General features: G+C 42.3%; 1 protein-coding gene across 1 annotated transcript in view; it reads left to right on the forward strand.

The window, feature by feature from the left end:
• Nucleotides 1–602: 602 nt before the first annotated feature.
• Nucleotides 603–13,771, forward strand: part of LOC132816516 (protein sel-1 homolog 3-like) — a 95,004-nt gene continuing 81,835 nt past the window's right edge. The window contains exons 1-3 of the mRNA XM_060826257.1: nt 603–1,056; nt 7,735–7,861; nt 8,909–9,030. Of these exons, the coding sequence (XP_060682240.1) occupies nt 786–1,056; nt 7,735–7,861; nt 8,909–9,030 (520 nt within the window). The 5' untranslated portion in view covers nt 603–785. The remainder of the gene's footprint in view (nt 1,057–7,734; nt 7,862–8,908; nt 9,031–13,771) is intronic.

Genomic DNA, 13,771 nt, shown 5'->3' on the forward strand with positions numbered 1-13,771 from the left:
GTTATTATTCAATCCTGTAATACTTCACATCACAGAGATTAATATAAACTGCTGTCTCATTGCTGCTGAGCACAGCAGGTGAATATTTATTTGCTTACTGGAAATGCTTCAGTAATGTTAGTTAGACTGTGGTGACATTCAGTGCTCATCACAATCCAGAGAACATAAGTGGAAGCTATGAAGTTCACACATGCAACCTAAATTTATCTGAGTAAAATGTATTAATCTCTGCTTCAGATTTTGTTCATTACAGTGCAGCAGTGATGATATTAACACTTATTTGCTTATGAATTTTATTTCTTTGTATTTTCCTTATTTTATTGTCCCGATTCATCTAATTCATTAGAAAATAGTGAAGGGCCATTTCAGTTGATATATGTGTTTTAAGGAATCTAAAAATGCTAAGATTTGATATAAAATGTTAAACAATATTAGTGTTGTGCAGGTGCTGAACCTAATAGAAATTTGTCCTTTTTGCTTATTTTTTCCAGATGCCAGGACCTTTACACAGTGCAATTACAACACGAACTACCTCAATTTTGAAATCTTCAACAGACAGACAGCGCAATGATTTCATTAGATTTGTTAATGCATCTGACATGGTAGCAGCTGACTACAAACTTTCCATTGATTATTTGTGCTCTGAGCCAAGTACTATTAGAGTTGAGGTGATAGTTTCAACCAGCATTCAAACTGGAGTCGTCATTTACAAGAAAAAATGGAAATGTGAAAAACATCTTAATATCTTGAGAAATCGGACTCTGTGGGTGAAATTTCCAAACATTATGTTATACAGACCTGATTATGTGCTTCGACGTTCTATTGTCATAAACAATGTAATGTTAAGAGCATGGATTATAAATAATAGATTTGAAGCTCGTGAGAATCACAATCTGTTTGTTTATGAACAAGCTGCAACTAGAACCTACAAGTTACTGAAGACATTAAGTTCTTTTGAAAGGCCTTTTAAAGATCATAAAGAATGCCTTCAGTGGGACACAGAGAAGATACGGGCAATAAAAGAAAGGAAAGTGCTCCAGTGTTTGCTTGATAATGGTATGACCATTTTTTTCTCACTTACTTTATTTAACTATATATATAATTTTTTTTTCCTATTGTGCTTGTGATACATAAAAGTGATCAGCTCTAATCTCGTCTCTTTGGGTCATATTTCTTCCACACACAAAAAAAAGTTTCTCATGTGTTTCATTTGAGTTCTCTCTAATGAAGGGATGTATTTAACTTCAATAAACTTTTCTAGAAATATAGTTATATAAGCAGTTATAAAAACCTGAATATTTCCCAAGATGTCCAATTTAATCAAAGCAATTTTAGAAATTCCAAAATCATTTGAAATGCCTTGGATGTGCTCAGCTGTACATTTCTATGAATCTATGAGTCTATCTAACATTTAGCTCATATCTTTGCTGTTTGTTTAATAAGGTTCTCCACAGTAGGCTCATTCAGAAAGTAAGGAGGCATGTGATATGGGGAAATCTGGCTGTCTGGATACAGAATTGGCTGGCCCATAGAAAACAGAGGGTAGTGATAGATGGAAAGTATCAGCCTGGTGACCAGTGATGTTCCACAGGGACCTCTGCTCTTTGTGATTTTTGTAAATGACTTGGATGAGGAAGTGGAAGGGTAGGTTAGTAAGTTTGCTGCTGACACAAAAGTTGGTGGAGTGGGGTAGATAGTGTGGAGGGTTGTTGTAGGTTGCAATGGGACAGTGACAGGATGCAGAACTGGGCTGATAAGTGGCAGATGGAATTCAACCTGGAAAAACGTGAAGTGATTTACTTTGGAAGGTCGAATTTGAATGCAGAAGGCAGGGTTAAAGGCAGGATTCTTGGCAGGGTGGAGGAACAGAGGGATCATGGGGTCCATGTCCACAGATCCCTCAAAGTTGCCACCCAATTTGATAGGATTGTCAAGTAGGTGTATGGTGCATTGGCTTTCATTAGCAGGAGGATTGAGTTTAAGAGCCACGAGGTCATGCTGTAGCTGTATAAAGCCCTGATTAGACCACAATTGGAATATTGTGTTCAGTTCTGGTCATCTCATGAAAGAAAGGATGTGGAAGCTTTAGAGAGAGTGCAGAGGAGATTTACAAGAATGTTGCCTGGACTGGAGGGCATGTCTTATGAAGAAATATTGAGGGAGGTAGGGCTTTTTGCATGAGAGCGAAGAAGGATGAGAGGTGACTTGATAGAGGTGTACATGATGATGAAAGGCATAGATAGAGTGGATAGATAGAGACTTTTTCCCAGGATGGAAATGGCTATCATCAGGGGCATAATTTTAAGGTGATTGGAGGAAGGTTTTGGGGAGATGTCAGAGGTAAGTTCTTTACACAGAGAGTGGTGGATGCGTGGAATGCACTGCCAGCGGTGGTAGTAGAGTCAGATACATTTGGGACATTTAAGCAACTCTTGGATAGGCACATGGAAGATAGCGCAATGCATGGTTTGTAAGTTAGCCTGGTGTTAGAGCAGGATAAAAGGTTGGCACAACATCAAGGGCTGAAGGGCCTGTACTGTGTGGTACTGTTCTATGTTCTTCCTGCATTAATTCTCAGCTTTGCATTACCCAGATAATAAAAAAAATCATGTATGAAAGTTTAGATTACCTACGGTGTGGAAACAGGCCAATCAGCCCAACAAGTCTACACTGACCCTCCAAAGAGGAACCCACCCAGACCCATTTCCTCTGACTAATACACCTAACACGATGGGCAATTTAGCATGGCCAATTCACCTGACCTGCACATCTTTGGATTGTGGGAGGAAACCAGAGCAAACCCACGCAGACACGGGAAACCGTGCAGCACCACACGGGAAGTCGCCCGAGGCTGGAATTGAACCTGAGTCCCTAATACAGTGAGGCAGCAGTGCTAACCACTGAGCCACCATGCCAACCTGGAGCATTGACACATGTTTTATTTTTATTGTATGCATCAGGTGGGATTTATGTCTTCTCTTCATAGAGGGTAACCTAATGAGTTGATCATCTATCTGTTACAGAATCCATTTGATTTTCATTCCGCCGGAACATTGCCCAGGTGACAAAGATAAACATCGACTCCAACTCAACAATAATAACAAAGTCAGGAAAGATCTAATGAAACAAATCTTATTTTGTAAAACTAACCATCTTGTACCATTTAAAAATTATTTGGACATCCTGCTTCAATTGAAATATTCCAATTTTTCAAATTTAATCTGTAGAACCCAAGAAAACCGCAACTTGTAGAAAGATTCAGATTCTTATTTTTGCTGTTCTGTAATGCTTGTTCGATTGCAAACCTTAACAGTGGACAGTTATTATTTTCTAGATTAAGTGAATGTAAGATACCTCTCCACTCTTCAGCAATTGCTCTATCAGATTTTGTCTTGTTTTCTGTTTCATCTTAATGTTTATAAGGGAACCTATGTTCCTGGATTTGCTTGTGAGCATATCACTTGAGTTCAAATATAGATCACAGTGTGAAGTACCGAGGCCTGTTGTAGCATGACATGATATTCCATCACTGTTAACATGCCTTTCTGTCTCCATTGTGCTTTCAGTAAAATCTTTCTCCAGTTAAACGAGAAACTTTTTTAATCCATTCAAATTTCTATCAATTGTAGGCTGTGAATTCACTTACTTATATTTTGATATAGGGATTGTCATTTATTTTAGAAGTTGGACTTTGAACTAATGGCAAATCAATTTTGAATTATGTGCATCAGAAGTTTAATACTTAATTTGTCAGACTTTCTGGATCCATGACTTTTAAATTAGCATGTGAGAGTGGTAATGGAAATTTGTTTGCAGTGTGAGTGTTTCCCACGCACAAAGTCATGCTGACTATCTCTAATCAGTTCTTGCCTTTCCAAATACATGTACATCCTGTCCCTCAGGATTCCCTCCACAAATGTGCCCACCACCGACATCAGGCTCACTGGTCTATAGTTCCCTGGCTTGTCCTTACCACACTTCTTAAACAGTGACACCACGGTAGCCAACCTCCAGTCTTCCGGCACCTCACCTGTGACTATCGATGATACAAATGTCTCAGCAAGAGGCCCAGCAATCACTTCTCTTGCTTCCCACAGAGTTCTAGGGTACACCTGATCAGGTCCTGGGGATTTATCCACCTTTATGCGTTTCAAGACATCCAGCACTTCCTTCTCTGTAATATGGACATTTTGCAAGGTGTCATCATCTATTTCCCTACAGTGTATATCTTCCATATCCTTTTCCACAGTAAATACTGCTGCAAAATACTTGTTTAGTGTCTCCTCCATTTTCTGTGGTTCCACACAAAGAGTGCCTTGCTGATCTTTGAGGGGCCCTGTTCTCTCCCTAGTTACCCTTTTGTCCCTAATTCTATTTGCCAAAGCTATCTCATGTCCTCATTTTGCCCTCCTGATTTCCCTCGTAAGTATACTCCTACTGCCTTTCTACTCTTCTAAGGATTCACTCGATCTTTCCTGTCTATGCCTTATATATGCTTCCTTCGTTTTCTTAACCAAACCCTCAATTTCTTTAGTCATCCAGCATTCCCTACACCTACCAGCCTTTCCTTTTACCCTGACAGGAATACACTGTCTTTGGATTCTCGTTATCTCACTTCTGAAGGCTTCCCATTTTCCAGCTGTCTCTTTACCTGCAAATTTCTGCTTCCAATCAGCTTTCGAAAGTTCTTGCCTAATACTGTCAAAATTGGCCTTTCTCCAAGTCAGAACTTCAACTTTTAGATCTGGTCTATCCTTATCCATCATTATTTTAAATCTAATAGAGTTATGGTCGCTAGCCCCAAAGTGCTCTCCCACTGACAACTCAGTCACCTGTCCTGCCTTATTTCCCAAGAGTAGGCCAAGTTTTGCACCTTCTCTAGTAGGTACATCCACATACTCAATCAGAAAATTTTATTGTACACCCTTAACAAATTCCTCTCCATCTCAACCCTTAACACTATGGCAGTCCCAGTCTATGTTCAGAAAGTTAAAATCCCCTACCATAATCACCCTATTATTCTTATGGATAGCTGAGATCTCCTTCCAAGTTTGTTTCTCAATTTCCCTCTGACTATTGGGGCGGTCTATAATACAATCCCAATAAGGTGACCATCCCTTTCTTATTTTTCGGTTCCACCCAAATAACTTCGCTGGATGTATTTCCAGGAATATCCTCACTCAGCACAGCTGTAATGCTATCCCTTATCAAAAATGCCACCTCCCTCCTCTCTTGCCTCCCTTTCTATCTTTCCTGTAGCATTTGTATCCTGGAATATTAAGCTGCTAGTCCTGTCCATCCCTCAGCCATGTTTCTGTAATTGCTATGATATCCCAGTCCCATCTTCCTAACCATGCCCTGAGTTCATCTGCCTTCCCTTGCATTGAAATAAATACAGTTTAATTTATTAGTCCTACCTTGTCCCTGCCTGCCCTCACTGTTTGTCTTGCTTCTGTTCTCAACTGTACTAGTCTCAGATTGACTACTTTCCTTACTATCTTCATGGGTCCCAACCCCCCCGCCTTACTAGTTTAAATCCTCCCGAGCAGCTCTAGCAAATCTCCCTGCCAGTATATTAGTCCCCTTCCAATTTAGGTGCAATCCGTTCTTCTTCTACAGGTCACTTCTACCCCAAAGGAGATTCCAATGATCAGAAAATGTGAATCCTTCTCCCACACATCAGCTCCTCAGCCATGCATTTATCTGCTCTATCCTCCTATTCTTGCCCTCACCAGCTCATAGCTCATATTCTCAAGGACCTCCTTTTTAAATTCCTGACTAACTCACTGTAGTCTCCCTTCAGAATCTCAACCTTTTCCCTTCCAATGTCGTTGGTTCCAATATGGACAATGACCTCTTGCTGGCCCCTCTTCACCGTGAGAACATTCTGCATCCTCTCTGAGACATCCTTGATCCTGGCACCACGGAAGCAACACACCATTCTGATTTTTCGCTGCTGGCCACAGAAACGTCTGTACCTCGGACTAGAGAATCCCCTAACACAATTGATCTCTTGGAACCCGACGTACCCCTCATTGCATTAGAGCCAATCTCAATATCAGAAACTTGGCTGTTCGTGTTACGTTCCCCTGAGAATCCATCACTCCCTACATTTTCCAAACAGCATACCTGTTTGAAATGGGTATAGCCACAAAAGACTCCTGCACTAGGTGCCTAACTGTCTTATCTTTCCTGAAGGTAACCCATCTATGTGACTGTATCTGAGACTTTCCCCCCTTCCATTAGCTGCCATCCATCATATCCTGTTGGTGTTCCAAATTCCTCATTGCTTCTAACTGTGTCTCCAACTGATCCATTCGATCTGATAAGATTCGCAACCAACAGCATTTATGGCAGATATAATACACAGTAACCCTTAAGCTCTCTTTATCTTTTGCAGAATGAGCTTCTGTTTTATTGTTAAAACCAAATCTGCTGCATAGCATTACATTTTTGTATTTCAATGAAATTCCCACCATGTTAAATACTGAAAGGAAAGATCTGTCAGGCTGAGGTCTGCTGTATCCATTGGTAGAATAGAATGAGATAGAATAGAATGCCTAAGTGAGGAAATAGGCCATTTGGCCCAACAAGTCCACACTGACCCTCCGAAGAGTCTCCCACCCAGACCCATCCCCTTACCCTTCGCCTATAGCTCTACATTTCCCATGGCTAATGCATGAAACCTACACATCTCTGAAAACTATGGACAATTTAGCACAGCCAGTCCACCTAACTTGCACATCTTTGGACGCATAATCAACTGGGTTCATACTATATCATTTTTCAAAATATGCTACTCGCTCCTTTGCACCAATTTCTTAATTAAGGTGACTTGACAGGCTAAACAAATGACAAGTTTGATTCATATCTTCCAAGGAGCAGCAATGATCTTTGGATTGAGCTCTATATTTCTGTCCAAATCTTCTGATCATAGCTTCTTTGGAAAAGGGTCTTCCGTTGAACTACTTCCTTTTCATGCTGAAGTTCCAGCTAGGGGATCATCGAGTGATAGAGCTGTACAGCACGGGAACAGAGTCAAGGTGAGAGTGGTGCTGGAAAAGCACAGCAGGTCAGACAGCATGCGAGGCGCAGGAAAACCGATGTTTCGAACAAAAGCCCTTCACCAGGAAGTATCTTCATTCCTTCCTGCTGTCAAGGAGACAGGTGCCAGCATTCTTAAAGATCTATTCCACCCTGGCAATGCTTTTCTCCAACCTCAACCATCGGGGAGAAGGTACAGAAGCCTGATAACACGCACCAGCCGATTTCAAAACAGTTTCTACCCTACTATTGTTAGAATACTGAATGGACTCACAAACTATTAGTGTTCGCCTGTACCTGTGTTTTTGTTTTTGCCGCTGTTTATCTTTTATTTACTTTTCTATGCTATTTAACCATACGATCTGCCTGTGAAAAGACAAAACTTTTCACTGTGCCTCGGGACACGTGACAATAAATTCAATTCAATTCAATTTCTTCCTCTCACTAAACCTTGTGTTCCCTGACATTTTTGGGACGTCATTTGTATCCTCCTTTGTGCCGGAAGAACTCATGTATGTCTTTAATTGGTTTTCTTTTATATCTTTTAGCTGTTTCTGACTGAAATTGGCCAACATTTATCTTCACTGTTATATTTCTCTTTGCAAATTGATTTACTGGTGCTCCTAACTGTCAAATATTTACGTTGTTTTGGACGCATTCATATCTCCAAATTAATTTTATTTCTTCTAGATGTTGTTGAACTACTTCGTTTTCCTTTTGCATCATCTGGTTCAAATTTTGGCATAGTAAGGAAACTAAAAACATTTAATAACTTTGAAATGGAAATGACAAGTAAAGACCTTCTTAATAATCCAAGGTATGTCCTACAACTCAGAAAATCCAAAATTATATGCTTGACATTCATTCTTATGATTTATACTTCTAATATCCTATTTGCTTGCATCAGAGAATAGCACAAATTGTCTTTGTAGTTTAAAATAGTTCAATAACTAATGATTTATTTTACTAACTTAAACAGAGCAGAAGGTGTATCCAGTAATATGTTTTGAATTAAAACTTATAATAAGGCTTCAAAAACAGCAAATATAACAAGATGCACCATAACCAAAGATATGGCCAAAACCTCTCATATTTTCTTATGCAACTGAATGTCAAATTTTCTCTTATAATGTTCCTGTGAAGCGCTTTGGGATGTTCTATTATTTTAAAGTCGTTATATAAGTATTAGTTGTTGTTGCCATTGGAAAGGGTGGCGCTGGAAAAGCACAGCAGGTCTGGCAGTGTCCGAGGAGCAGGAAAGTCGATGTTTCGGGCATAAACCCTTCATCGGGAATGTGGAGGGGGAAGAGAGGTGAGAGATAAATAGGAGGGTAGGGGTGGAGCTGGAGGGTAGGTAGGTGGGATGGCAATATGTGGATGTAAGGGCAGGATAATTATGATAGATTGGGGGAGAGGGTGGTGAGGATAGGTGGGAAGGAAGATGGACAGGTAGGACAGGTCAAAAGGGTGGTGCTGTGTTGGAGGGTTGGATTGGGATGAGATGGGTGGAGGGGAGATTTGGAAACTAGGGAAGTTCGTGCCGTGTGGTTGAATGGTCCCAATGCAGAAGATAAGGCATTCTTTGTCCAATTGGCGGGTGGCTTTGATTTAATGGTGGAGGAGGCCTAGGACTTGCACGTCCTTGGGCGAGTGCGAGGGGGAGTTAAAGTGGTTGGCCACAGAGTGGTGGGGTTGTTTAGTGCGTGTTAGTTGTAAAGCAAGCAGATACTGTATGTACATGTTATGTTTTTCTTTAAGATATCTTTTTTCTCAGATTAGGCTATATTTTGCTAAACATTATTTATAGAATTTTCCGATTGTTTAACATAATCAGGTTTTTTTTTCCTCTAATTTTGTTGGATAGGTTCACTGTATCCATCTGGCTTTTTGTGCTTCATGATTGTAAATGGCCCCTGTGTGGGATCTTCCATCACATCAATGACAAACAGATCTATGCCACCCCATTGCTGTTTCTTACTCAAGATGGTAAGCCATGCTTCAGTGACATTCTAAATGGCCAGATACACTTTAACCAAAGCAATCACAGTGCTGTAATGGAATTAAATTGCTACTTTCAGTTTTTCCTTTGATCAGTAGGTAATTGTGAGATAATGGGAGGGGAAGTTATTGGAAGCCCCATTGTATCTGTTTTGGAACAGATAGGAGTGGAACAAGCGGAGGTTGCTGCAGATAAAAAGTACAAAGGAAAGATGATATGGCATGTGGAGGAAGGAATAGTTACTTGTGGAGAAGATGCTGTGATTTAACAGTTTATGGTAAATTTAACCACCACAGGTTTTGTACTGTTGAATCCTAGGTTGGAGCAACTAAACAGGGCATAGTGATGTGACTTGGACTGCATGACATTATTTCATTTTAGGTTGGGGCTAAATGTTTGTCAAGGAGATGTGAGTTATAAATTGTCCAGATTCTGTAATCCCATCTTTGACCTGGAGAAGCCCACCCTTCCTATTTTGGTAACAGGGAGGTAGGCATGGGTTGAAAACAGATGTCTGGTCAGTTGTTCAAACAACAGAAGTCCTAGCACTGATCCTTGCGGAACACCATTGGTAATAAACCTCCAGTCAGTAAGACACCTTCCATAACAACCATTTGTCTTCTATGATCAATCTAATTTTGTATTCAATTTAGTAACTCACCACAGATCCCATGTGACTTAGTCTTCTGGACCAGACTACTATGAAGGATCTTATCAAAAGCTTAATAAAGCCAATATAGACAACATTCAATGCCTAACTCTCATCAATCATCTTTGTGACTTCTTCAAAAAATTCAGTCAAGTTTGTGAGACAAGATGTCCCCCACATAAAGCCACACTGACTATCGCTAATAAGTCTTTTCTTTTCCAAATGCAAATGGACATCGTTCCCTCAGTTAGAATATTAAAGACTTAACTTATGAATCAGCAGTTTCCATTTCAGCAACAGGAGTCAAGAGATCGCAAGCCAGGAAGCAGCCCGGAAAGTAAGTTAGAATATTAAATACTTACCTTGTGAGTCAGTGGAGTGAAGGCTGAACGGAGTGAAAGTGGACACAGGAATTGCTGAGTAAGTGAACTAATATATTTGGGCAGTGGCTAAACCCAAAACACTACATATGTAGGGCCTCCCACCCTTTCTCCTCCTTTAACCAAACAAATTGTGTGGAGGGTGGAAGATAAGTTTTTTTTTCGATTTCTTTGGCAATTTAGAGTACAGGGAGGGAGGCTAGGGCAATTGCACGCCCCTCTTGCAGGATGTGGGAGGTTAGGGTCATCATTAGTGACTCCGCTGAGTTCACCTGCGAGAAGTGCACCCAACTCCAGCTCCTCACAGATCGCATAGGGAATGAACTTCGGATCATTCGGAAGGCTGAGGGGTGATAGAGAGGAATTATAGGGAGGTAATCACACCTGAATTATAGGATAAAAGTAGCTGGGTGACTGTCAGGAGAGGGAAAAGGCAGACTGTGCAGGGACCCTTGAGGCTGTTCTCCAATAATAATTATACTGCTTTGGATACTGTTGGAGGGACAACCATGTCTCTGGCACTGATTCAATGGTTAAAGGGACAATGGTTGGAGATTCTGTGGTCGCGAACGAGATTCCTGGATGGTATGTTGCCTCCCGGGTACCAGGGTCAGGGATATCTTGGATTGAGTCTACAGGGTTCTTAAGAGGGAGGGTGAACAGCTAGAAGTCATGGTAAACATTGGTGCCAATGATATAGGTAGGGAAAGGGATGAGGACCTGGAAAATGAATATAGAGAGTTAGGTTAGAAGCTGAAAGGCAGGATGAGCAGAGTAGTAATCGCAGGATTGCTACCGGTGCCACGAGCTAGGAACACAGCAAGTGCAGATGAACACGTAGCTGCAGGGCTGGTGTAGGAGGGAGGGCTCCAGATATATGGATCATTGGGATACCTTCTGGGGAATGTGGGACCTGTACATGGAGGATGGGTCGCACCTGAATTGTAGGGGTACCAGTATCCTGGGCAGGATGTTTGCTAGAGCTCTTTGGGAGGGTTTAAACTAGTTTGGCAGGGGAATGGGAACTGGACCGACAGATCAGAGGATGGGGTAGCTGGTGAATAGGCAGATATAGTGTGCAGAGAGTCCATGAGGAAGGATAGATAGTTGATAGGGCAAAGTTGCAGTCAGTGTGATTTGAAGTTTGTCTATTTTAACGTAATAAGTGTCAGGAATAAGGTGATGAACTTAGAGCAAGGATCAGTACTTGGAGCAATATGTTGTGGCCATTATGGAGAATTGAATATCCCAGGGCAGGAATGGTTGTGGGATGTTCCAGGGTTTAGAGCTATAGGGAGAGGCTGAACAGGCTGGGCTGTTTTCCCTGGAGCATCGGAGGCTGAAGGGAGACCTTATACAGGTTTACAAAATTATGAGGGGCATGGATAGGACAAATAGACAAAGTCTTTTCCCTGGGGTCGGGGAGTCCAGAACTAGAGGGCATAGGTTTAGGGTGAGAGGGGAAAGATATAAAAGAGACTTAAGGGGCAACTTTTTCACGCAGAGGGTGATACGTGTATGGAATGAGCTGCCAGAGGATGTGGTGGAGGCTGGTACAATTGCAACATTTAAAAGGCATTTGGATGGGTATATGAATAGGAAGGGTTTGAAGGGATATGGGCCGGGTGCCGGCAGGTGGGACTAGATTGGGTTGGGATATCTGGTCGGCATGGACGTGTTGGACCGAAGGGTCTGTTCCATGCTGTACATCTCTATGACTCTAGATGTTTCAAAAGGAACAGGGAGAGAGGTAAAAGAGGTGGGGGAGTGGCATTGCTAATCAGGGATAATTTTATAGGTGCAGAAAGGGAGTTTGTGAGGGGGGTTATCTACTATCAGTATGGGTGGAAGTCAGAAACAGGAAAAGAGCTTTCACTTTATTGGGAGTTTTTTTATAGACCCCCCACATTAGCAACAGAGAGACTGAAGAGCAGATTGGGAGACAGATTTTAGAAAGGTGCAGAAGTAACAGGGTTGTTGTCATGGGTGACTTCAACTTCCTTAATATTGATTGGAACATCCTTAGTGCAAATAGTTTGGATGGAGCAGATTTTGTTAGGTGTGTCCAGGAAGGATTCCTGACTCAACCTGTAGATAGGATGACTAGAGGGGAGGCCATTTTGGATTTGGTGCTTGGCAACTAACCAAGTCAAGTGTCAGATCTCTCAGTGGGAGTGCATTTTGGTGATACTGATCACAACTCCCTGACATTTAGTGTAGTCATGGAGAGAGATATGAGCAGACGGAATGGCAAAGATTTTAACTGGGGGAGGGGGAGTTACAATGCTATTAGGCAGGAACCGTGGAACATAAATTGGGAGCAGGTATTCTCAGAGAAATGCACTATAGAAATATGGAGGTTGTTTAGGGAGCACTTGGTGCGAGTGCTGGGTAGGTTTGTCCCACTGAGGCAAGGAAGGGATGGTGGGTTGAAGGAACCTTGGATGTCAAGGGGTGTGGAACATTTACTGAAGGATGTAACTGGAGAATGGACTGAGGAGAGCTAGAAGGGAGCATAAAAAAGCCTTGGTGGGTAGAAGTAAGGAAAACTCGAAGGTGTTCTACACTTATGTGAGGAACAAGAGGATGGCCAGAGTGAGGGGAGGCAAAAGTGAGGACTCCAGATGCTGGAAACCAGAGTTTAGATTAGAGTGGTGCTGGGAAAGCACAGCAGGTCAGGCAGCATCCGAGGAGTGGGAAAATCGATGTTTCGGACAAAAGCCCTTCATCAGGAATAGAGTGTAGAGCCAACTAGGGATAGTGGAGGGAACTTGTGCCTGGAATCAGAGGAGTAGGGGAGTTCCTTAATGAATACTTTGCTTGAGTATTCACTAGTTAGAGGAACCTTGTCATTTGTGAGGAAAGTGTGAAACAGGCTGATGTGCTCGAACTGGTTGATGTTAAGAATGAGGGTGTGCTGGAAATTTTGAAAAACGTGAGGATAGATAAGTCCTCTGGGCCAGACAGGATATAGTTGAGAGTGTGTTGCTGGAAAAGCACAGCAGGTCAGGCAGCATCCGATGAGCAGGAAAATCGACGTTTCCGGCCGGAGCCCTTCATCAGGAACGAGGCTGGGAGCCCCTGGAGTGGAGAGATAAATGAGAGGGGTTTGGGGCTGGGGGAAGGTAGCTGAGAGTGCAATAGGTGAATGGTGGTGGAGGTAAAGGTGATAGGTCAGAAAGGAGGGTGGAGCAGATAGGTGGGAAAGAAGATTGACAGGTGGGACAGGACATGTGGGAGGTGCTGAGCTGGAAGGTTGGAACTGGGGTAAGATGGGGAAGGGGAAATGAGGAAACTGGTGAAGTCCACATTGATGCCCTGGGGTTGAAGAGTCCTGAGGCGGAAGATGAGGCGTTCCTCTTCCAGGTGTCGGCTGGTAAGTGAGTGGTGATGGAAGAGGCCCAGGATCTGCATGTCCCCGGCAGAGTGGGAGGGGGAGTTGAAATGTTCGGCCACGGGATGGAGTGGTTGACTGGTGTGGGTGTCCTGAAGAGATGTTCCCTGAAGCGCTCTGTGAGAAGGCATCCAGTCTCCCCAATGTAGAGGAGACCGCATCAGGAACAACTGATACAATAAATGACATGTATGGAATTGCAGGTGAAACTTTGATGGATGTGGAAGGCTCCTTTGGGGCTTTGGATGGAGGTGAGGGAGGAGGTGTGGATGCAAGTTTTGCAATTCCTGTGTTAACAGGGGAAG

This window comes from Hemiscyllium ocellatum, chromosome 1 (assembly GCF_020745735.1).
Source record: "Hemiscyllium ocellatum isolate sHemOce1 chromosome 1, sHemOce1.pat.X.cur, whole genome shotgun sequence".
NCBI classification, from domain to species: Eukaryota; Metazoa; Chordata; class Chondrichthyes; order Orectolobiformes; family Hemiscylliidae; genus Hemiscyllium; species Hemiscyllium ocellatum.